This window comes from Pteronotus mesoamericanus, unplaced genomic scaffold (genome assembly GCF_021234165.1).
Source record: "Pteronotus mesoamericanus isolate MK-2021 breed Mesoamerican mustached bat unplaced genomic scaffold, CSHL_Meso_final contig_263, whole genome shotgun sequence".
NCBI lineage: Eukaryota > Metazoa > Chordata > Mammalia > Chiroptera > Mormoopidae > Pteronotus > Pteronotus mesoamericanus.
Window position 1 is genome coordinate 6,317,316 of NW_026555112.1, and position 26,180 is coordinate 6,343,495.

Below are 26,180 nucleotides of genomic sequence, written 5' to 3' on the forward strand. Positions count from 1 at the left end.
TTTATGGGTCATCATAGAGAAAGGGAGAAGTGATACACAGGCCAATTTTACTCTTTTTTAGCAAATAACAGTTTTTAAAAGTATGATGGAGATTAAAATTCCTATCACATAAAGATCTTGAACTAATGAGCCAAAAAAAATTTAGGGTTTTTTGTGTCTATTTATTTTATGTTAATTCCAAACAAGCCTAAGAAATAGCTAGTATTACCCCGTCTATGGAGGTGAGGAAACTATCATGCATATGTAAAGCAATTGTATCAGGGCCACAAGCCCTGAAGAGGAGCTGGAATTCAAATCAGGTTGTCTGATTCCACAGCGGCATTGCTCCGTGCTGCTCTTGGAATAATTGGGAGACTTTCATTTGTCTTTGCTTATTTGCTCCGGAAATGTTAAAATATGCAGAGAAACAGTAGGAGCTCTATAAATAAAACATGCCTATATATTTCTAAATGATTAAAGCTGGAAAGTTTAATGTGGCACCATGCCACTTGTTTAGTGGAAGTAAAGGGAAGGCGATTCCCGGTTCCCTTTACAGAAATCCTGTCGCTCTTCGCAGTGAGTGGTTTCTGGCTCACCGCCCATCGGTGATGGTCGCAGCTCAGGGAAGTCCGACCCAGACTGCAGTCGCGGAAAGACAGCTCCGGGGGAGCTTGGCTGCATTGAGGAAAGATCAGGCCACGGATTCTTGCTGCCTAAATGTCATCTGGTTGGGAAAAGCCACATGTCAGGTTGCAGCTACTAGGGCTGGGGGCGGGGCAGGAAATGCAACAATTTTAAGTTGGGGTGAAGGCTGGCTAGACTGACCCATCTGTTAAACCCGAAGGAGAGGATTGTATCTTTTGATGAAACCCGAAAAGCGAATACCGAAGCTCAGTGACCCAGTCAGAGGGGGCGTTGTGCATCTGGCAAAGTTAACAGGGACACAAGGAAAACACGAGGTGCCGAAGGCGGTCCAGGAGGTAACTGCCGTTCAAATCTACCGGGTGGCTCGGGTGTCGCCCTGGCCAGCGGCTTCTGCCCTTGGTTTCCCCTTCTTAAAAATCTAGGCGCAGGCCGGCTGCACCCAGGCCGGTGAGACACCTCCACGTGGGAGACGGTGGGGGCTGAGAAGAGAGGCAGGCCTGAGAAATCTCGCTTCGCAAGAGGCCCAGGAAAACACCGTGGGAAGAAAGCCCGCCTAGACCTCTGCGGCGCGCGTGATCCCGGCCCCTGGAAGCCCCGGTTCCGCAATTAGACCGCTGGCCCACTAAACCTGCACCCCTCCGCCCGCAGCCTACTCCGCAAGCTCGCGCAGGGGTGGTGGCTCCGTGCACGCGGTGGGGCCGGGGCGGGGCCTCGGAGGGCGGGCGAGCGGGAGGAGCGGAGGGAGGGTGTCTCGCGGAGGGAAGCGGCCCGCGGCGGAGGGAGGGGAGGCTGAGTGCTGGAAGCGGAGCTCCGCGCTGGGACTGGTTCCTTCGCAGCCATTTTCTGTCCAACCAAACAGCCGATTGGAGACGGGAGCCAACCAGGGCTGCATTGGAGGTTTGTGTCTCGCTTCGGCCAATGATCGCTCCTAAACCGACTCCACTTTAGCTCGAATGAAATGTCCGTCTCCTCCCGGCGCCGTCCCCGCCGCCAACGCCGCCGCGGCCGGGGGCACTCGCCTCCCTCCTGCCCGCCCTCCCGCCCGGGCCGGGCCGGTTCGGCGCCTGCGAGGCCGCTCCCGCTGCGGGCCCGGCCGGGGAGTGGGCGCCGGGCTGCGGCGCGGCTCTTTGTGCGCCGGGCCGAGGAGTGGCGGGACGCGGGCCAGGCCGCCTCCCGCTTGCCGCCGCCGAGCTCCGGGCCGGAGGCCGAGGAAGGGGCGCCGGGGCACCGTCTGGCTCGTCTCTCGGCGGCGTCCCGGCCGGCTCCATTTTGTGCGGGAAGCCGGCCAGGGGGCGGGGGGACGCGGCGGGACCCCTGGCCCCGACACTGCCCCCTTGGCCTGGCAGCCGCGCGGGGGCCCCCGGGGAGCGCCCCTCTTCCGCCCGCGGAGGCATGCGGGGCCCGGCCGCTTTGTCTGCCCCGGCACCCGGGGCACCGCGCGGCGGGCGGGCGGGCGGCAGGCGTTGGGCGCGGGCCCGGGGCCTGGGCTGGGCGAGTCAGGGGGATGCGCGCCAGGGCGTCAGTCCCGCTCAGGCGGGACTGACAGATCAGCCGGGCTGTGGGGCCGGGGCCAGCCCGCGCACCTTCGTGGGGAGGAAGCTAGGTCCCCGGGAGGAAGGAATCGGTTTGGTCTCCCCACAGTCTGGTTTGCACGAAAAGAATGCAGCCATCTGGCGGCTTGCGGTCCCTGGATTTGCCCCGAAGGTGGGAAGGAAGACTTTCGGATTGGACTAAGGTTTAATTTGGGGTGGGAGGCGGGGAGGATGTGTCTGGCCTTAGAAGCAGTATTAGTCTGCGAGAACAAAGAATTACAGAGCACCCACAAGTCGTAATTTCCCCCAAAGTACTATAACAAGATAATTTAAACAAGCTTAGGTAGCATACGACCTTTTAAAAAACAGAAAACAGCACCCCACTAAGCCTCTTGGACTTAACAGGTCCGTAGGTCGTGCCACGAATCCCTGGGATGATTTGGGCTCTCAGTATGCAAACTAATGAGCAACAGAAAGTGACGAGATAAACCAATCAATACAAGTGACAGTATAATAGTTTTATTTGTCAACTATTGAAAGTTTAACCAGCCTTCCTTAAAAGGCAGTTCAGTTATTCCTATTCCGCGTTGCTCTTGTAGCTTAATTTAAGGACTGCTATTGATGCAAAACTCGGGTTGTTGATGCCGAAGAAGGGAGGGTGGAGGAAGGGTCTGCTGCTTTTCTTGGATACAAATTTGCATTTTTTTCAAACGTTAAACAGATGTATGCATTCACTTGAGCTTTCACATATATCATGACCTGCCTTTAAGAAAACGTACACCATAGGAGGTGATGGCGTTTTCTTTAATACACTGAATCTAAATAAATACTCCACTATTTGAGTGAGTGGTGGTTGTGAGGTGTAGACCCACTCCAACCCCCAAGCAAAATGCACAAAGATATATATGGTTCTTATATTGAGGAATTTTTTTTTTTCCAGACAGCCTTAGAAATGACACTTCTAGCTCCAGGGAAAGAATTTTCTGGACAATTTAGGGGTTAGAGGACAGTATTTGAAAAGAAATTAAAAATTGCTTTTACGTTTATAGTAGGCAATGTTAGCCTGTCTTTGCTGCCTCTACCCTCCTAATGACTTTTTAAAAATTCAATTCAGTGGCCACAATTTTCTCTGCTGTTTACTAGATTTCATGTTGGGATGCGCATGAATATTTTCTTCCCTTAAAATTAACAGTGAAAGGATGTTTTTGTTTTGACACCCCTCCTTTGTTTCACTTGAAAAAAATGAAAAGAACAAATGAGAAATGGAGATTGTAACATTGTAATTGATACCAATTTATTGAAGAGCTATTCAGATGAGACTCTAGTCCAGAATGGCAGGGCTTTAAAATTTTAAATAGAGTTCTTGATTGATTGTGGTGGTGTTCTCTGGACAGCAGGTGTCTTCTTTCCAGTATAATCTGAGATATTTAATTTAGAAGCAGTACATTCTGAAATAATTTTTTGTTCCCTTTCAGAGCTTTTGGACCCCCGAATCTCATTCTAAAACATTAAGAAACGATCCCCCCAAATTAAGTTGATACTGTGTTTTGGGTGTTAATATTTTTAAGCAGTTCACACGTGTAATTTTTGGCCTTCCACCCATATTACGTAATTTGGTGTGTTGTGATGAATATTTATGGTGAACATAACTAAACTTTGGGTTGTGTTGAAAAAGCAACACCCCCTCCCCAACAATGGAATCAACTTTTAAAATTTGGGTTCTCCAAAATCTTCCAATTTAACAAACATTTATTGGGTGTCTGCTTTTTGCACGGTTTTATACCCTGCACTCCACTGAATAAGAATAGTAGGTAAAAATATACATGCCATTTAAAAGTTTATAAGGAAGCAAGCCTATAGGCTCTACATTTTTACTAATACATGTTTATCTTCCAGGTTGAAATTGGGCAAGGGCTAGACACTGATTCCGACTGGTGTTCTTACATCACTTACAACACGGTTCTGACAGTATTTCATGACAGTAAGTATGTTTCACCGTTTTGGTTGTTAATTGGCTGGAGACAAAATTATAACATTTTATATTGGAGATTCCTGATAGGACGAATGCCTTTTTAAGTCTAGACAGCACCTATATTCATTCCTGAGTGACTTGGCACGTAGGAAGTGTTTCCTGTGGGCCCCTTAGTGCTGTCAAAGCTACAGGATAAAAAGCTTGTCCCAGCTCTTAAGAGGCTGTTTATCTAGTAGGGCTTTAGTCAAACTGCATGCTCCGAGAACAGTTATGTGCGGAATGAAAAACACTGTTCTAAGGATAGTACAAGTGAAAAGAAGAGAGGCGTGGCCGGCCTGGGTAGTTGGGAATGTCGAGGAGGGAGCCTGCAGGCTTCCGAGTGAACCTTGCAGGGCGAGAGGGATTTGGCCAGGTAGAGGGTACCAGCAAATACAGAAGCCTGAGCATGAGTAACTTCCGTGTAGGGGATGGAGAGTAGATCCGCATGGGACCAGAGGGGATTTCACAGGATAATCTAGTGGAGAGATGCCACTTGGTCTTTCTGGCTGCTTAGTTCTGGGTCGGCTGCGATGTCTGTGACACCAGCTGTGTCACAACTTCCTAGAGCAGCGATAGTCTCACTGCTAAAATAAAAGAACCGCACCTGCTAGGCCCTAAGTAAGACGCATTCTAGCACTAAGAGTTTTATCAGCCCTTAAGATGGAGTTGAAAACAAGATTAGTTAGGTTAAGCGGGGGACCCACTCTTTATGCCTGGAAAGCATGAGAATTGTATTTGAAAGGATGGTAATCATACAGCAGTTCATTTGTCAAGTTCTTACTACGTATCATGCTCTTATCTAAGTGCTTTTTATACGGTAACGTCACTTCTCGTAGCGACCCCATGTAAGAAACGGGGAAGCTGAGGCACAAAGAGGATGGTGAGCGAGTGGAGAGCCCAGCTTCAAACCAGGTGGTCTGTTTAAGAGCCAGCACTCCATTACTGCCGCCTGGTGAGAAGCCGAAACCAGGTGCAGTTCTTACCCTTTCACAATGCTCTCCTTGTTTCAGAAGCGACTTTAAATGTTTTCAATGTACAACCAGTAGGCTTAGAATTTAGAAGGGGCAAATTAGAGATTTAGGCATAAGGGCTGTAGGAAAAAACTATCAGTAACAAATACTGTAACGCACTTGGCGTCTGAAGCCCGGGTTTTCAGTCCCATGGACGCTGTCACCTTTGCCAAGTCAGCCTCATGTAACCTCAGTTTTCTCAGCTCCTTCACCGGGGTGTGAACGAGGCATGAGATGTTTAGACAGTGCTCAGTAAATGTTAAACTGATTAAAGAGAGCACTACTTACTGCATTTTGTACAATGGATTATTAGTATAGTTTAAATACTGCCACATGGAAAAATTAGAGAATAAAAATTTATTAGCTTAGCCAGCTGACCATTGATTTCACATGTTTTAGAGAGCACTATTTTTTCAACTAAATAATCAGTAGAATAGTTACTAAATGAATTAATTAATGGGATTTAACTACTCTTTGTCCATATTTACCAGTTCCCTTGAAAGTAGTCATTCATCATTTTACTCATTCTCTGTCATTTTCCTACATGCCCTTCCATCTTTGTTGTCTGCATGGAATCCAGTACTTTAGCTTCTCTGTGCTTATACCAGGCCTGTAAGTGCCACAGGTGGGCATTCCGGTACCACTTCACATTCATGGTCACCAGCTTCAGCCAGGCTCCTTGCGTTGCCCAGCACTCACGCTCTTCCTTCCCCATTATCTGCGGTGATGGGGAAGGAAGAGCTGTGAGAATCCCAGCATTATCCTTGCTGCGTCCTCCAGCTCTTGTCCAATCAGTTAACAAGTCTGCTGATCTCACCTGCCACTAAAACCTCCTCAGTCTCTTTGTTCTCTCGACCTCCAGGTACTGGGAGTGACCACCGTCTCGCCTGAATTCATCCCTGACGGCAGCATTACGGTCCTGACTGGCCTGCCCCCATTCTTAGTTTCCTTCAGTTCATTTTTATGCTGGACTAGAGCCAGAGTGATCTTTTAGAAAAGAAATTGATTTGTCCTCTTTGCTAAAACTCTTCTTGGATTTCCTCTTGTCCACAGGCACTGATTGACCTAGTCCCTGCTTAGTTCATTCTTATTCACCAGGAGTGTATTTCCCTAGTTCCTTCATCTGGAATATTCTTTTCCTATCTTTCCTTGCCTAATTTCTATTCAACTTTCAGTCTCAGTTTAAATATTATTTCCTAAGACAGCCTTCCTTGATTCCTCTCACTAGTGAGAATAAACTCACAAAGCAGATAATGAAACATCTTTGTTTTCCTTAGCCCTAACAATTATTTGTAACTATTTAATAGCAATATATCACATTTACTGAGTACTCCTATTATGCAGTCTTTACTGGTAAGTTCTATCCTCATCCCACTTGCTCAAGGTCTCATGACCAGTAAGTAGTAGGGAATTCAAACTAGGTGATCTGATTCTAGAACCTGCTCCTTGGTAGTACTAATAAGCAATGCTTCCCACCCCTTTCCTGTGTCCCTAATTGATGTAACATTTGTTTTCTCTGCAAGATGAGGGCAGAGACTTTTCTGTGTTGTTGACGGCTTTGTCACGAGCGCATAGCACAGACCTGATAAATACTAAGTGTTTACTGGGTGAATATTTGTTAACTGGCTTATTTATAATCTGTAGTATGTTTTGCAAATTTTTATAAGATGTTTTAGACCTAGAACAAAACCTTTGGGGTGTATGCAGTAAGTTTTCCCCCTCATTCGTCATTTATGGATAACATATTGTAAGCATCCAAGATGAGGCTAATTTGTTGAATGGGAGATACTAAGTCCTTGGGGATTCAGAGACAGGACACTAATTTTGGCTTGCAGAATGGAGTAAGCCCAAAAGATTTCAGGAGGGTGGGGGAACATTGGGTTTAAGTATGGGGCACACACTTACGGTAGATAATGGAGAGGCAGACAGAAAGCATGGTGAAATGGCAGGAAAGGGAAAACTTGTGGGACCCAAGACACATGCTGGCTTATCTTCAAAGGGGGGAGGGTGATACCTGATATCGCCTGAGTACTCTGTGCCAGGCACTGTCCTTACAAGGTTTCTGTTCTTTAATTCTGATGACTCGGAAATACTTTCAGAAATATTTTTTTAGAAGACTGAGGTTTAGAGACTAAATTTGCTAATACAAATGATAATCTCACTGCTAATTCCAGGACATGACAAGATAATAGGATTTAAACTTTGTGCCTTTAGTACCTTTTATGTTACATTTATTCATTAATCTCCCAGATCCTGATTATTTGAACAGTGTCCTGATCAGCTGATTTTAAAAACTCATGATATCCTGTGGACATTCATTTTGCTACTTTTCTTCCTCCCCACCAAAAACAATTTGGTTTCAGTTGTATGTTCGAAACGTCCACGGGCCCTGTCTGTGGCACCTTGATCTCACCTAGGGCATTGTAGACGCGGGTCAGTTCACAGCTATTCTAATTGAGCTCTTTTTATGGCTAATAAATCCACCATCTTATGTGTCTGTTAGAGACTACTCTCCTAGTTCCGTGTTTGCATTTTAGGATCAATTTGGCATTTTGTATGTGGGTAATGTTTCACATTCATTTATAGTAGCTGTTTAAGATGGGGAAGGCGATACTATTGCTTTACATTTAACCAGTAAGGATGCGTATTTTCAGGGATCAGTAGGAAAGTCAGAGCTCACTGAAGCTCATCACTTCTTAGAAGCCACTAAGAAGTATCAGGAAATAGGTACCCTGTACTTTCACATATTATTGAAGGTTGGGTGAACTCTGTTCTGGGCTCCCTTAAAACAGCTAGATAAATTATGAAAATATACCTGTATCTACAGTTAAATTAGATACCACAGTCAACAGATGCATCAAAGAAATGCCATGTTATTAAAGACTTGGAACCTAGCCTGGTGTTTTAGTATTAGATGAAAATACAACAGAGATGGAAAAGAAGACATGTGTCACCCAAGGACTCAAATGCTGCAATCAGCAACATCAAGTTTGTGCTGGTCCTGGGCCTCGGTGAACGTTTAGAATCAAGCATCTCTAGATTTGGCCCAAAAGCATGTATAAATTACACTCAAATTTTGTTACACTCAGATAATGCATTAAAGATTTTTCTACTCACAATCAGCCAGTTCCTTGTTGTGTGTGTGTGCCCCCCGCCCCCAACCTTAAGCAATATTTGCAAAGCAGGACTTCCAGGATTTTCCATGTTGGTGAAATGGAATGTAGCCAGTTTAAAACTAATGGTTCTCTTTTTTTTCCCCTTCCAGATTTTCCCTCTTGGAATTCTTTTAGCTCTGAGCAAAATTAATTATGCAGGCTTCCCCTGCCAACCATAATAACCTGCTCGGCTGTTGTTACCTGAGAGTCATTTTCCTGTCCTTCAGTGCAGACCTCCAATCTCCTTGTCCTCTCCTTTTTTTTCTTTAAAGAATTAGAGGTTGATGGGCTCATTCAAAATGTGGGTGCACGTTTGGTTACATGGTACAGATTGTGCAAGGAATCCATATGCTGCTTATCCCAAACAAAAGTTTGAACCAAGACATTGTCTATTGTGGAGCTATGTGAGACCACAAAGGCACTTTGCATCAGGAACAAAAGGGTTGGCCTAGGAATATTAGGCTTTAGCAGAACTGAAAGTGATGCATATAGATGATTTTTCCGGAGACTACTAATTTTGGTTTTGCTTGTTGATCCAGGGATAAGTTAGGTTTTAAATCAGGGTTGCCTGTACTACATTTGGGGATTATGCAGTTGAAAAAAGGTGTGTGTTTCAGATTCATTTCCTCATTTTGCTTCCGTTGGTCTTATGCTTATCACTTACGGAGGATGGATTATTTAGGGGCCTTTTGGGTAGCTAGCAAATTATCAAAAGGCTTCAAAATCAAGAAATAGAAATGTTTTAGTAAGCTTAAGCTGTGAAAAATGTAATTGACCCATCGTATAACATTTCATGAGCATGGAACCTATTGTTTTTTAAGGCAAGTTTTACTGAAGAATGTTGACCAACTTTTCTCCCTCATAGATGGACGGTGACAGCTCTACAACAGATGCCTCACAGCTAGGAATTTCTGCCGACTACATTGGAGGAAGTCACTATGTCATACAACCTCATGACGGTAAGAAAGCCACAGAAGGAAACAAATTAGGAAGTGGAAATTTTATTAACACGATGTTCTAGGTTACTTTTGTCTTTACAGGAAAGTTAGCAATCTTGTTTCACAGTTCAGTGAAAAGTCTAAAATGGTATACTGTGCTATTTTAATGAGAAATAATCTTCAAAGATTGATGAGTTCTAGAAAAGAGTTCTATAAAAGTATGGCTTTTTAAAGTTTCTTCAAAAAATGTGTTACTAATTTCCTATGTAATTAGGAATTAAATACGAAAAATTCTTACTCAATGGGTACAGTAAATAAAATATTTCCTTAGAGGTTAAGTTGCTATTATTTCTAGTACCTATGAACAGAATTATTTTTGTTTTTCATTCAACATTAAGTTTGAACATTGCAGGCATTAGAATGGGCGGTATTATGTTGGCCTGTCATAAATGTTAGTTTTGTAGCATTCTGACTTATAAGATTAAAAACATTAAGTTACATTTTTGTAGCAGGCAATTAGAGGAGGGCAATTAGTCACTACATCCTAAAACATACTTAAACAAGTTAATTTTGATAACATCATTTTAAACACACACAAATGTATATTGAATCAGCTTAAGTGCCTTTCCTATTAAATTCATATAGAGTGGTAGGTTTACTTACAAGATAATGCATTTAATCATAAAAGGATTTTACTGGTACTATGAAAGCTTTGGTTTTATCTAAATCTACTAATTTGAAAATTCACTTTTTTTTAAAGAACTTTGGATCACTGCTATAGCTTTGTTTAAAAACTGCTACCACATTAGTAATAACCCAGTTGGAGCAGTAATATTCAAGCCCAGTTTTTCCTTTCTATATAAATTTGGCTTTGGATAAACATACTAGCTTTTAATCTAGCGATATGCAGGGAACCATCGTTATAGGTCAAGGTCTGTAAGTTTTATAGCCAAGTCATGCGACATATTTATGGGCACTTCCTCTGTGGAAGGTGCTACCAAGTCCTAGGAAGGACAGAAAGCTGATCCTGGTGTCAAGTAGAAAAAAATCTAATAGAGGGAATCAGGAAAAAAAAGAATTATAAAATGCGTCAGAAAAGGCGCAGAGAGGCCCTTGAGAGGCTGCTTCTGAAAGTGCTGTGGCGCCGTTACTGAGCTTTGTGCAGAATGCGGAGGTGGGATGGGAGTCGGCGGAATGGAGGACACAGGTGTTGTGGGCAGTGGGCTTCCAGCTGATGAGCCAGCTTGGTTCTGGTCCTGAGAAAGTGGTGAAAAGAACTACTATCCTGATCCCTAAGAAGGATTAGGAGATGAACCAAAATCCTTCTTATCCTAGATCGTTGTAGATAGTCTTTCTTCTGTCTTGAGGTAAAAATTATGAGAAGCTTAAACCTAAATTATTTTTCTTCAGATACTGAGGACAGCATGAATGATCATGAAGACACAAATGGTTCAAAAGAAAGTTTCAGAGAACAAGATATATATCTCCCAATTGCAAATGTGGCAAGGATAATGAAAAATGCCATACCTCAAACGGGCAAGGTAATGTGGAGGAGAACCTTCACTAGGCTTTCTTGGGGGTGTAAAACTACATGAATACATAGTTCGCTACTGATTACAGTCTTTCAGCAAATCAAATATTTCTTTCAATTCTAATACTTAGTTACCTAACAGTGTTCCATTTTCAACTCTGTCATGTCCCCAAAATGTGCCCCTCCCCCACCTATGGGAAGCAGATGAAATATAAGAATTAAAAAAAAAAATAGGTGCATTGTCAGAACTATCAGGTTTGGGCATATGATGTAACTTCTATAATGTTGTGGCAAAATTGGGTCATGTTGGACTGATGTGGATGTTACAACAATTTTTTTTAAATCTTTTTATTTGGAAACAATTTTTAATAAAATTACAAATATTAACATACATCTAAATTCAACTGGTATTTTTTTAAGTAGTTTTATTAGAACAACTTTAAGAACTCATTTGTCACTGTACTCACCACTTGGCCTTAAATAAAATGAACACTTTATATTTTATATTGTATGATAAACCATCTTTTTTAAAAAAGATTTTATTTTTAGGGAGAGGGAGAGAAACAGCTATCATTTTATTGTAGCTTATAAAGTACATGTGAAAGTAATAAAGCTTGTAAATAAATATATTATTAAAATACATCACTTAGCCTAGAAGTTCTAGTGTGAGAGGTCCTCTTTATGTTTTCAGGGAAAAAACTAACCACATATGGTTATCAAGCACTTGAATTAGTGAACAAATTGAGATGTGTTTGTAAATGTAAAACATACACCAGATTTCAAAGACGTGTATGAAAAAAAACAATTAAAATAATCTCAGTTTTTAAATTGATCCTGTGTTTAAATAATGTTTTAGGTTTACTGGTTTAAATAACACCTAATCGCCTTGCTTGGCTACATTCACCTAGTTCTCGTGTGCTTTTCTCCAGGGCGCAGTGTAGGCACGGAGATGAAAGACACTGTTTCAGCGAGGGCTCTGGTATCATTCCTGTTAGAAGTGGCTTTGGAATTGCACAGTTTAGTCCACTAGAGCTTTACTTCCAAACCCCAGACCCTTAAGAGAGGAATTGTTTTTATGAGGTGGCAGGTGTGTGCTTCTTTAGGTAGACTTCTTAAAAAAACTAAAAAACTTGACACTTCACATCTTTAGCAGGAAAAAATGTCACCAGCTGTCATTATTTCACTTCCTTCTAGCCTTATATGAATTCAGTGTGTATGTGTGTGTTTTAAATTTCTGGTGGTACCTGAATCTGTAGCCCACAGTATATTAGCTATATACATAACCCGATTGGTTTTCTTGGGGCACTTGGTTAGTAAGAGTTTTAATTGTGGGATGATAGGGACATCCATTGGTTGCTTTTATACCTAAATTATATCTGTTTCCTGTGAATAGTTGTCAAAGCAGAAGCCTTGTATTCAAGTTTTTAATTCTCACTCTGAAGGTTGGAATTTTAATAGCACAAATTGTGTTATTAGCATGTATTTCAAAGATTAAAGGTTCACAGTCATAAACTGAAGTTCATATTCTCCTGAATAAATAGCCTTCTATTTCGCAGGTTGTTAGGAAGGCGATGATTATATTCCCTGCAAATTTAGCTATAATTTTTCTCTTTAGATTGCAAAAGATGCCAAAGAATGTGTTCAAGAATGTGTGAGTGAGTTCATCAGCTTTATAACATCTGAAGCAAGTGAAAGATGCCATCAAGAGAAACGGAAGACAATCAATGGAGAAGATATTCTTTTTGCCATGTCTACCTTAGGCTTTGACAGTTACGTAGAACCTCTAAAGTTATACCTTCAGAAATTCAGAGAGGTAGGTAAAATGTCTTCCATTATGCTTTTAAGAAAATAAGATACACCGTTCACTAACTTTTAAAATGTATTATTTGTTTTAAATGAATTTGTTATGTTCATTTTATAGCAAAATATATAACATTTCTCGGACATGTTAATCATTTATGTTACTGTAAGTCCTTTTCCTTTGTAATTATTAATAATGATAGCATAGTTGTGTAATGATTAAGAACGTGGACTCTGGAGGGTGAATCCCAGCTCCACCACACGAAAACTGTGGGACCCTGAGCAGGTTATTTAAGTACTTTAGGCCTTGGTTTCCTGGTCTGTAAAGTGAGGCTAGTAATATTACCTACCTCATAGCATTATTATTGAGAATACTAAGTAGAACAACCTATGTACTGTGCTTAGCTTGGCTCAGTAATGTTAGTGTATGCTGTTATTGCTATTAAAAAAGGTTGCATCTCAAAGCTTGGGGGCTTTTAGATAAGAAAAAGAGGGAATTATAACCATACTCCATTTTATTATTGATTGAATTCTACATTTCCTCACTGCAAGTTGGGTGTAAGATTCACTTTGCTTTTAAAATATTTTCTTAGTGTCTTTAAGTGTTTAGGAAAAAAATAATGAAAGAAAGTTTAAACTCCAAACTTGCTGTTGCAGTACTGCCCAGATGGCTGGGAACTGTATACATAATTGATAACTTGGATCATTTGTAGTAGAGTCATAAGCTGAATACTTATAGTATTTTACAGACTATTTTATCTGTAAGTAGAGTTCTCTTTTCCTTTCGATGTAGTGTGGAATTAGAATAATTTCTCGAATTTTACCCATAAATATTTTAGACTTTCCAGATCATTGTTAAGACTGTCTTGTGATGATTACTACTTATATAAAAAGTTAGCATTTTGAAGGGCCTCTTCATATGTAATTAACCAGAAGTGGTAATAAATACTCTGTGTAGTGTTTGTAAAAATAGAAGCTCCCAATTTTAGGAAATAAGTAAGCATTCCCATTTAGAAAAGTTTCTTTTGCATAGCAATGGTTATTTTTTTGGTTTTCTTCCACAGGCAATGAAAGGAGAGAAAGGAATTGGAGGGGCCGTCACCACTGCAGATGGACTCAGTGAAGAGCTAACAGAGGAGGCATTTAGTAAGCAGTGTTGTGATACATTCATGCAACTAAATGTAGTGTCTGTAGTGGTACTTTAGGAAAACAGCACTGAATATTTTGACATAGCACTGTCTTGAATAGTTCTCCTTAGTTCATGCCCATATATTTGAAGTCAGTGGGGGGCTAAATATAAAATTTAAATTCTGCAGACATTATAATCTTTCACTGATAGTTCTGACCAATTTCCATAGCCCCTGAGTTTTTGGTTTAGGATTCACATGAGATAGGAATGTTGAGGATTATAGTTTGCGATATAGAATCTTGTGATTTCAATAAATTTGAACTTTTTTTTAAATTGAGTATCATATTGTCATATGGTGAAGTAAAAGGTCTGTGGTGATTATATTTCTCATATAAACTTTATATTTTTTATATTTCTCATATGTAAAATATATGCTGCTTAGTTATGCAACCATTGCTTCCAGTCAGCCCTCATCATGTAGGTCTACCCGTCAATCAGAAACTCATTTCTGCAGATTTGTACACATGAGTAGTTAGCTAAAGTACATTTCAGAGACATGAAGACTCAGAAAATCAAAAATGCTACAGAAGAATGTGCTTTTCAGAGAGCTTTTTTAAAATGGAAAATTTGGGGGTTTATGATTTTGCCTGAGATTACACTGATGAGCAGCAGAATTTTAGTGAGACGTTAATGGCACAATTTTATGGTTCAGGCCAAGATGCTATTCTTTTCTGACTTTAACTTTTCTTTTGTCTTTTAGCTAACCAGTTACCAGCTGGCTTAATAACTGCAGATGGTCAACAACAAAATGTTATGGTTTACACAACATCATATCAACCGGTAGAGTACCTTCTTCATATTTTAAATTATTTTGAAAATTGAGTATATCTATTGATTTTGATCACAAATAGTTAATTTCAACACATTATCATTGCTAATCTGGTAAAAAGGCTAAATATTGTTGCTCTGGCCTGGTGGCTCAGTTGGTTAGAGCGTACACTGAAAGTCTGTGGGTTTGATTCCTGGTCAGGGCACGTACCCAGGTTGTGGGTTCAGTCCCTGGTCGGGGCATGTAGGGGAGGCAACTGATTGATGTTTCCCTCTCTCTCTCCCATCCGCTCTAAAATCAATAAACATATCCTTGGGTCAGGATTTAAAAAATATATGTGTATATATAACTGTGTGGTATTCTCTAATGGTTAAAAATATATACACATGTTCATATTTGTAGGAATCATATAGAAGATTCCTACAAAAATACACAAGAAATTAACAAAGTAGTTCCCTTCAGTGGAGAGAATGGAGATTTGGTGTGAGAAGTAGACTTATTTTTCACTTTTTTTAAAATTGTCTGTTCTTATTCATTGAATGTTTATAATATGCATGTTATTTTAAACTAATTTTTCTTTAATTCTTGTCAATTTAAATTTTCTAATTTTAGATTCCTGGTGTTCAACAAATTCAGTTTTCCTGATTGGAAGAAAGGATGGAGTGGGAAGTATAGAGAAGCAAGGGAGTCTATACGATTCCGACGCAGAGACATTAGAAGAAAAGGACTGGTGAAAGGATGTCTCCTTGTATATTCATAGCTGTAATGTAGCTTCCTGATGCTTGACTAATTGAGGTGTTAATTCTGACTTGAGAATCTTTTTCATGAATGATTTTAAAGAAAAATTTGGATTTTAAAGGTATTGAAATATTTTTGTTTTGTACGAGAGTTTGTTGCTCTGTATGACTCCTGTATGCATTGTATATTGCAATTTATTACTGTCAGATTTGTAGACAGTTTCTTATTTTCATATTGAATCATGTTACTTTTGTAATTCAAGTAAGCAGCTGGGTTAATTCATGATGTTTGCCCTTTTAATAAAATATAAGGGTAGAGTTCATTTTGAATGCAAGTTGCCTTTATTATAAATTTGAGTTTGTCTTGGTTATATATCTTGCATGATAACCTAGCTAGATTTTTAGCATTTGCCATATTTATTAAAATTAATTTTTTGTAAAACATTCATAGCTTAAGCAGCACCATTTTTTAAAAAATGTAATTGAAAAAATAAGTGTAAATGCAGAAGCAATTATTGTCTGCCCTATTAAACTTGGTGCCCATTAACAGTGTTTACACTGTTCATTGTGCCTGTTAAGATAATTTTAGCTTATTGGAACTTTTGTTAAGACTAGATTTGTTTGTTATGAGTGTTGGAATTCATTTAAGTTTAATGTAGTCCTCCTGCTCTTGAAATGGTGCCCCTTTCACTTTGCATATGATTTTTCCAAAACATCTTCAAACACCATTAGTATCCCTCTTCCAGAAGAGGAATTTTATAGTCTGATGATAAATGTCTTCATTTTACCTTTTTAATTGAAATGTTGTTTCCTAATATACTATGGGAACCAGGAAACATCAGACATCATTGTGTGTGTATACTGATACTTTTTTTGCCTGGGTGAGTGAGTGAAATGAATTGAGTGCGAGCTATGAGCGGTGTGAAACAGAAGCTGCCAACTTCTAGTGTGCTGTCTTGATATTTGCAATAAACTAAACTTAGATAATGTAACTTTGTATAATTTAGTAGTATGTACTTGGGTTGTTCCTTTATTTTTTAAAGTGAGGATTTGTATTTTTTCAATTAACTTGAGTGTGGTTCTTTTTATATATGTATTTCAATGATTGCTATTGTATCGTCTGCCTTTAGAGAGAGAGTCTGAGTGAACTTGATCTTGGTAGGACACATTTTTTATAAGGTTGAAGCAGTTTCCCAGATATAAGCTGAACAGATACATTTACTTTGCCAGAAGGCGCCTTTGGGGGTGTGTTTGGGCTAATCTGAGGTTAATAACTCTTATTACCTCTCCCATTTAAAAAATAGTCTTCATCACAGAGAATTCAAATAAGCAAAACAAAAGGGGGAGGAGTAGTTAAAATCAACCATCACCCTACTACTGTGCTGAAATAACCAGTGTTTTGGTAAATACTGTTTTTCCTTTTAATTTGCTAACTATGTGTTTTTATAAAAAATAGGCTCAGACTTACTTGCATACTGTTTCATAACTTGCCTTTTCCACTGAATGTATCGTGACCATCTTTTCCAGGTCATTAGTGTTCTGTTTGGATTCCTCTGCTATTCTGTCCTATGGCTGAGCCAGAATTTATTTAATCCTCCATAGGACATTTTGACTATACACATCTTTTCACAGTTATAAATAATATTTCACTGAATTTTGTGTACATCCATGACTGTTTTCATAAAATAATTTCATAGAGTTAGAATTGCTGGGTTAACAGATACGCAAAATTTTTAGGCTTTTGATACTTACATATGTGTATTTTTGAAATATCTTCCATCTGATCCAGGCAGTATGTCACTATATAATTGATAAAAAGCAATTGGTCTTTGGTTATCAGATTGTTTCTCAAAAATTAGTTTAAAGATTGGGTTATGTTTAAGAATCAAGATAGAGAAAAGTTAGATGACTTTAAAATTTATATCAATATGTACCAAAACAAATTTCTAAATTTAATAATTCACTAGTAGTGCTGACTAAAACCCTGCAAGTAGGTAAAACCATGCCAGCTTTGGTTTATATGGCTTTCACACTCTGAAAGAATATTTGCATTCCGCACATGTTAGGGATGTGATCTCTTTTTGTCCACATAAGAGGTAGTTGGTGATGGTTTCTTTCTTGGCTTCTGTTGCACTGAACTGAATGTCACATTTTCTTTCCCTCAAAACTTTGTAAGTATTTAAGGCCCTACATTAACCTAAAGGTGTTTTTTTTTAAGTAACTCTGTACATACTGCTTCTATGAGTATCTAAGAGAGAAATGGGCTCCAGAGACTAAGTCACAGAAGAGACTTTACTAGCTTCTATCTATCTCCTCACTTCCTCATTATAATGGAGATGCTTTACATCAGAATTTCACCTTCCTAATGTCATATACTTGGGTATAATGATGTTTAAGCTATTTGTATTTATTTTCCTCCTACTGTGTAGCATCTTTGGGATTTTCCTTTCTTCAAAAACATGCCTGTGACGTTACTTCCAGAAACAATTTCCTTCTGCACTGCATATTCCTTAGATATTTGAGCAAGCAATGTATTGCAGTAACTCCTATACCGAGGTTATTTAATGCCAGCAAGTATGCCAAAAAAAAAAGTCAGTAAAATATATGCTGGCTCTGCCTGTAGTAACCAAATGGCTGCGAATTAGTTTTAGGAATAGAAGTTCTAAATTGATAGGTAATTCCTCCATCTTCCACAAAAATACATAAGATTAAAAATTTCTAACACTACACCACTTGCCTCTTTAAGGTATAACTTAGGTCGTCTTTCAGTGTTCTCTAAAACAAACAGTAACAATTTTCTATCTTTCTTTTTGCACCTGTTTCCCAGAGTTCAAAGTACATGTGAATGAAAGGTATTTCTGAACCATAAACACTGGGTAATTGATTGAAAACAAGTTGTTGGGCAAGGATAAGTCAGAGACTGCCTTTCAGCCACGACAGGTATGCCAAGAAAGTTTATTCATGCATATATAATCCCCAATGGTCGGTTTACAAGAAACCAAATCCAAATCCTTTTTTTCAAACCAAAGCAATGACTAATCAAAGAACACAAATGGGGTAATATTTGGGCTAACAGCCATTTAAAGAAATGGCAGAACTGTTCCTTTGAAGGAAGAGTGTAAGTTTTAAAAAATGGTATCTTTCTTTCTAAACTTGCAAGTAGCAGCCTCATAAAAGTGCTGTCTTGCAGGACAGTGCAAAGGAGAGAACTAGGCATCCTATAGATCTGTATAGACTACAAACGACCGTATTTCCTACTTACATTGAGGGCAAAATAAAGCAAATTTTAATGTTAGACTTCATTTCCCATTGGAAGGCAGCTTAGAAACCCTCGGTAACTCAGTTTACAAAACCAAATGCTGGATAAAATATAAGCAACAATATAAAGTAATGTTAAATTATACACAATACTTAAAATACATCACTGAGTTGAAATGAATGTCATCTACCAACTCCAAAGATGAAGCGAAAATGGTAACCTGTGAGGGAAGCCAGCACCAAAGCCTGCTCTGCCCTGAGAATTCGGCTGAACTCGAGGCCGTGAAACAGCAGTTGAGGCCTGGACATGAAGCCTAAGGCTCCCTGGAGTCGAGGGCCACCACAGTGAGTGGACAAGTAGGAAATGTGCCCGTCTCAATTTTGGTGCTGGGTGGAGGGGGATAAATTCCAGCACTCAAATTCGTATGAGCTGGCCCTCAAAGTTTGTGATCTGAAATCGCAGAACCTTCAGGCTGATAACATGGTTTCATCTTGGTAGCCACACGATATGTAGCAGAGAAAATCTCAAAAGATTTCAATTTCAGTCCATACTTCAAATAATTCCTATTTTCCAAGGAGAATAAGCTTAAAACACCACTAAACTCAAGGGGAAATGGCACCATGAGTGGAAAACAACAGTTTATACAGCAGTGGAATCACCCACGAGGACTCTATAGGAAAAAGGAACGAGGTATGAAGGAAGAGAAGCATGGGAAATTTGAATAATGAGCAAAAGGTTACAAAGAGAACAAACGAGATTTGTAAACCAAATGGAACTCACAGGAAAAAATATAATTGGAAAAAAGAAAGTGAAAAATGAAGGCAAGGCAAGAAGCGGGGAGTAGACAAAAAAAAAAAAAAAAAAAAGACGTAAGCTATAATGAGGACCTAGAAATAAATCCAACTTTTATTTGTAATCAAAATAAATGTACGAAACTGTACAGTTAAAAAGAGATTTTCTTTGGTCTTTTAAGTGCCTTCTTGCAAACGAGGTATCACTATAAAACCAACAAACCTCACCTATAAGTGGAACCTAATCAACAAAACAAGTAAGCAAAATATAACCAGAGACGTTGAAATAAAGAACAAACTGACAGTAATCAGAGGGGAGAGGGGTGAGAGATAATGGGGGGAAAATAGGGGAAGGGTTGGCAAGGAACATGAATAAAAGACACATGGACAAAGCCAAAGGGGACAGGATCAGGGGTGGGAGGTGGGGATGGGCAGGGGAGAGGGAGTAGAGTGTGTGTGTATGGGGGGGGGGTAATGGAGACAACTGTACTTGAACAACAATAAAAAATAAAAATTTTTTGAAAAATCATGCGTCACATGGAGAAAAAAAACCCTACAAAGATCTAAGATACTCAGATAAAGAGCAGCTAAAACCATGCTATAGTAAGTAACAACAACAACAAAGGCAACAGCCATACATAGTCCCTGCATAATTATAAAGGGTTCAGTTCACCGGGGAAGATAGAATTCTAAATTACTGTATTTTGCAGTGTATAATGTGCACCTTTATGCCCAAATTTTTCAGGGAAAAAAGATACTCATTATACACGGGTAGTACTAATTCTGTATCTATATAAATGTTTTTGTTTATGCTTATGTGTTAAAAGTGTAACTCTAGAAAGCAATAATGATATCCATATGCAAAATAATACCCTGGAATAGGATAACCAGTTTTGTTTCTAAATATAAATAAATAAAACACTGAAAATGAAAGATTTTTTTCCTGAAAGTTTGGGTCAAAAACGTGGGTGCACATTATACATGGAAAATATGGTAGTATGTATCTCATAATAGAGCCAAAAGAGAAAGCAAGCAACTAATGACAACTTCAAGAGATATTGAGAAATCTATCACAATGAGATCTTGAGGCTCAGCAAATAAGAAATCAAGTATAAAGTAAATCAGTAAAGAAGATCCACACAGCACAACTGACAAGTCTGATCTAATGGACACTATGGTCCACAATTGGGGAATATACCATTCTATTCATGTATGTGTGGAAGATGTATGAAAACCAATCACATGACACATCATAAAACTCTCCTTGAATTTCAGAAAACCAAAACCTTATAGCTCATATTCTCTGGCAAAATGATAATAAAAATTAAAACAACTGTTAACACGTTAGTCCCCAACATCTCCACCAAAAAACAAGTAGATAACTGTAACACACCACTGGCATTTGGAAATAACTTTAAAAAATATTCAAAGTTCTGGGAGAATTAATTTTTTTTAAAAGGGCACAAATAAACTCATAGGAATGAAAAAGGGTCAAACTACAGATATGGAAACTAAAAGATAATATGGCTAAATTCATATCAGAAAAATTTAAGATGAAATGAAGAAATCACTAGAAAAATTATTAATCAAAACTGACATGCTCACTTTGGCTGTACATATACAAAACTGACTCAATAATATAAAATCCTAATGATCCTATAACCCCTAAAGAAATGGAAGCAACAGTTAAAATTACTCTCTGAATGGTAACAGGTTTTAAAGGCAAGGTCCAATCAGAAACTCCTCTAGACAATTCAAAAACTCATTTCATGAGGTTAGTCTAACCTTGATATAACAACCAGATATGAAAGGAGTGTTATAGGCTGATTTCACTTATGAACATAGGAGCAAATATCCTAAACAAAACATTGGCAAATTGAGTCCAGCAACATATTAAAGTGCATGCATGTACACACTTGGTCACATATACATACATATGACCAAGTTGGGTTTATCCTAGAAATTAAAGGTTGGTTCAGTATTAAAAAATCAAATACCATAATTTTATACATTAACATTAAAAAGAAAACAATTCCACCATTTAAACAGATGATAAAAAGGAATAAATTCAAGATCCATTCATAATAAAATTATTAGCAAAGTACAATTAGAAGAGAATCTCCTTAACCCCATAAAATCCATCTGTGGGGGAAAAAAATACCGAACTGCAATGTTGAAGGCATTCCCTTTAAATCAGGGCTAAGATAAGGATGTTCATTATCAGTTCTTTTCAACTGTACTAGAAGTCCTAGGCAGTGCAGAAATGTAAAAAGAATTTTTTTAAAGGTATAAAGATCAGAAAGGAAGAAAACTTCCTTATTTGCATATGATATAATTATATAAATGTTTCAAAATAACATCTAGATACGGTATTAAAACTAATACAAGTTTAGCATGGTTGCTGGATCCCAAATCAACATATAGCATCAATATATCTACAATCAGCAACAACCAGTTAGATAGAAAGTGTAATTAAAAAAAAACAACAACTTACCATAGCATTAAAAAATATAAAATGCCTAGGGAGAAATCTAATAGAAGACATGAAGGCCTTTATGGAGAAAAATTATTAAAGTTTATTGAGAGATATTAAAAGACCAAATAAATGGAGAGACATACAATGTTTTGGACTAGGAAGACACTATTGAAAAGATCAATTTTCTCCAAGTTGGTCAATAGATTCAATACAATTACAAAAGATAATACACAAACTAGAAGATATATGCAACATGTTTAAATTATAAGAATCGGTATCCAGAATATATGAAGAAATCATATGAATCTGAAAAAAAAACACACCAAAAAGAAAAATGGGCAAAATGCATGAATAGGTATTTCACATAAGAGGAAACTCTGGTGTTTCCTTTTTGTGAGGAAAAACATCAATCTTATTAGTAATCAGGAAAATGTGAATTAAACCCACATTTAAGGAACAATGTATAATAGTAGTCATCCAACTGACAAGCACAAAAGTCAGTCAAGACCAAGTGTTTCTGAAATGTGGAGCAACAACCGTCAGCCACTGCCGGTGGGGGTGTCAACTGATACAAATCCTTTAGAAGGCAGCTCAGCGTGACCAAGTAAAACCTGCTTCTTACAGCAGCGGTACTCAAATGTTTGGCTTTAAGACCTCTTAACATCCTTAAAAGTTACTAAGGATCTCAAACTGCTGTTGTACATGCGGGTTATATTTATAAACATTTGCCATATCAGAAATTAAAGAGACATTTTCAAAACACAAAAAAACACAAGTACACACTTGATTAGCTGTGTGATGTCATTGTATATCCAGAAAACATTTAAATTCATGAAGAATGAGAGTGAAAAGGACAAACAACATCTACTGTTTTTATGAAAAGAGTTTTGCCCTCAAAGACCCCCTGAAGGGACCTCAGGGACCCTGAGAGGTCCCTAGGCCACACTTTGAAAAGAACTGCCCTAGAACAACCCTTGCAAAAGTGCCACCAGGATATATATACAAGAATCCGTTCATTCCTCCAATATATGTGGAGTAACGACCATGGGCCAGGCATTGTTCTGGACATTGTGAATGTCTAAACAGACCAAATCCGACAGAACAGATAAAATCCCTGCCCGCATGGAGCTTCCATTGTAACTGGCAGATGTACACAGGAGCATTGTTTGTTAGTAACCAAAAACTGGAAACAACCCAAATCTCCATGAAGAGAACAGATAAATTGTGGTATAGTCATGTAACAGAATACTACACAGCAGTGAAAACAAATGAAATACAGTTACATGCATACATGAATGGGAACCTCAAAAACGACTGTTAGAAAACAGTCACAGAAGAATACATACAGCATAATACTACTTACATAACAGTTCAGAAACAGGTAAATCTAAACAACTTACAAGGGATACATACATAGATGGTAGATATAAATAAAAACATGGGAATTATTAACAGAAAACTCCAGAATAATGTTTACCTCTTATGGTGTATGTGGAGGGAGGAGAAATGGGGGATTCTAGGTATCTGAAAATGTTCTAGTTCTTCAGCTGATGGCTAAGTCTATGCATGATCATTTATTTCACAACAAATTATATAAAAGAAAAAAGGTATGCAGTTATGTGATACATAATTTCATCAACGAAGAGAGGGAACATCTCCCTAATATTTCAGCCACTGCCATTCACTGCAAATTAGCCAATTATTGTAACTGGAGGGGAAGAACCACATGATAATATGAAAAATGGAGCGTGTATGGACGATTCCTCACAGAAGTTAACTAGGCTCCCGTAGGCTCAGGACCCAGTGAGGCTACCCTTTAAGCACTGTGATAGTACCACTCTGCCAAGCAGGCTGAGAGTCACCGGCATGATTCTAGTTAACTGGTTACTTTGTTCACTGGGTTTAATTATTTATATGAAGTGAGAATGAAATGATAGAGGATGCAAATGCCAAAATAAACTGACAAGGATGCCGCCTCTTTACTCAGTTCTGTTGACTTTCAAAAGTACAAATTCCCTTTGGCACATTCTTCTAATAGTGCATTAAAGTACTAAGTAATCCAAAAATGCAGAAAGTGGATAGGCTATTGGCGGTTTCTCCACCTCGATCAGTCACAGGTGTCAGGCTGGTCACACAAATGTCATAGACAATTCTTCAGTCGTGTCTTTGCCAAGGTCATCACTGGCAGTGACACTTTGCAGATAAAACAAGACACAGTTAAGGTACAATTTCTCCTGATTTAGGGTATTGGCTATCAATTTTGGTACAAATTTAAAAATTTGGAAAAAAGAGAAAGATCTCGAATGATTCGCTCTATCCCCTGTACCCAAACAGGGCAGGCTAAAGCGATTCTCTTGAGTCAGGGAGCTGGCGCAACAGGTGGACTGAGCCCGGCAGTACCTGCCTGGCAAACCACTCCCAGCAAATGTGGAAGCAGAAAGTAGATTCCCCAGGTCCAGTCTCACCACCTGGGTCTAACACAAGGGTGCCAGCTCATCAGAAAGCTCCAGGCATTGCTGCAACTATTTTAAAAGTCTGACGTGGCTACAAGACCCAAATCTCACCCATGTTTAAACTGGAATGGGCAACTGCCACCAGGGGGTGCCAGGCTGCAACGGACAGCAAATTGATTTTGGATCAAATAGCTGGACCTTCAGCGCTCTGCCCACTTTCTCACATGCTATGCTGCCACAGGGGTCCACGCTCACCCATGTTGTACTGGATGGTAATTACCATACCTGTGGCTTTTTCTTCCCTCTCCTGTAAGAAACAGAGACAGGAGGAGAGAACCTTTTTCAAGTTCTTAGGGAACTTGACTCTATCTCCCCAGAGGAATTGATAATTCTCTTGCTCAGAGCTGGATATCTATTGGATCACAATTTACTAGTGAAAGAATTAACTCTATGATCAAAAACAAATACCAGCTGCTACCTTTTTTTTTTTTTTTTTTTTTAACTTGTGATGCTCAGACACAGAGGGTTTTCTTTGTATCCTCCTCAATTCTCAGGCTGAGGAATGGATGATGTCTCCTTTAGCTTCTGGGTGGTAGAGACCAGGATGGGGAGTGGGTGGGATGAGGGACCATGAGGGACCACAGCTTCCATATCTGATATGCCACCAGTTCATGCTTTTTGCATTTATCTTCAGAGGTTATACGTAAACCCCTTGACATCTCTGAGTATTCTGCCAAGACTTTTTGCGGAACCAGCAAATCAAATCAGGAAATAGGAAATCTTCTGTTGCTTCCACAACCTCATACCTATGACTCCCTAGCCTTCTCTCTGTCCAAGGCCAAAAGCTTCATAACTGTATTCTCAAGACTTTTGAATCTGAGGTACTGGCATGAGAGGCAGTCAGACTGTGAATGTGATGAACTTTAAGTACCAGACTCTTGCTCAATTTAAGATATCCAAGACACCAAATACAAAAAGACCCTCGCCGCACTCGCTCGCTGAGAGTAACAGACCCACGAGTGGACACTTTCCTGATTTTATGTCTGCAGAGGTCGGAAAAGCAGCAAATGGATACCATTAACAGAAAGAAATCTATTTGGAACACGAAGTAACCTTGCATTTTATAGCCTTTTCTTTCTTCCTGCTGTTTACAGAATTTATTGTTTCTCCCCCGAATGTTGCAGTTCCTGTTTTTCCATGTATGATACAAAAGGCTCTCCCTGAGTGACAGGGATATACAAGCATAGGCATTCCCAGCTACACCTGGGAAACTCGGAAGGAAGCTGTGCCAATGTCATTTTGTTTTCCAGTAGTGTAGGAATCCTTGGTCCGATAAGCTCAGAGGTGACAAGAGTGATCTAATTTGATATGTAATGGAATTCAGTGTGGTTCTAATGCTAGTGTTCTGTGTCCTCCAGCAGTTCTCTGTGCTTAAATGTTAAAAACAGGTAGTTTCTTTCTAATGTTAGAAAATTACCCATGCTTTCCTCTATGGAAATTGGAGGGATTAACTTTGAAAATATTTTTAGCTCATTCTCCTGATCATCTAATGTTAAAAGTCATAATCCAGCAATGTCCCCTGATTTCACTAAATGCTCAGGTCTTTTTAGACCAAAGACTTCCTCTTGAGATCTATACATACTTATATTAAACCCCTCTTAGCCTAGCAAACATGTGACACATCCCTTATTTATCACAGAACTTCTCTTACAAATTTAAGTAATAGGATAGGGCAGGTCAAAGCTGAAGTCTGTATTTCATCCAAAGCCTTATTAAATTTGCTAAAGCCTCTTTTCCTTTCAAAGCCTCCCTCCCATTTTTACCCCAACTTGAGAAGGGGGAGGGAAAGTATGGAGAGATGTAAAGGGAACAATCTTTTTTAGTAATTTGTTAAAATATTTAAGT

General features: G+C 39.1%; 1 protein-coding gene across 2 annotated transcripts; it reads left to right on the plus strand.

The window, feature by feature from the left end:
* The first annotated feature begins 1,418 nt into the window (after positions 1-1,418).
* NFYB (nuclear transcription factor Y subunit beta) lies at positions 1,419-16,290 on the plus strand. Of its 2 annotated transcripts, none has more exons than XM_054574603.1 (8): positions 1,419-1,521; positions 4,053-4,137; positions 9,198-9,291; positions 10,681-10,811; positions 12,417-12,614; positions 13,666-13,747; positions 14,491-14,570; positions 15,172-16,290. In XM_054574603.1, the coding sequence occupies exons 2-8, from the start codon at positions 4,132-4,134 to the stop codon at positions 15,202-15,204; spliced, it is 624 nt and encodes a 207-aa protein (XP_054430578.1). In that variant the 5' UTR covers positions 1,419-1,521; positions 4,053-4,131; the 3' UTR covers positions 15,205-16,290. The 2 variants fall into 2 exon arrangements, with proteins under 2 accessions (XP_054430578.1, XP_054430579.1); XM_054574604.1 differs by lacking the exon at positions 1,419-1,521 and adding an exon at positions 2,129-2,328.
* The last annotated feature ends 9,890 nt before the right edge of the window (positions 16,291-26,180 follow it).

Coding starts and splice junctions, on each gene's coding strand:
- NFYB (XM_054574603.1), top strand. Junction 9,292..10,680: donor TGTCATACAACCTCATGACG/GTAAGAAAGCCA, acceptor ATTTTTCTTCAG/ATACTGAGGACAGCATGAAT. Junction 14,571..15,171: donor ACACAACATCATATCAACCG/GTAGAGTACCTT, acceptor TTCTAATTTTAG/ATTCCTGGTGTTCAACAAAT.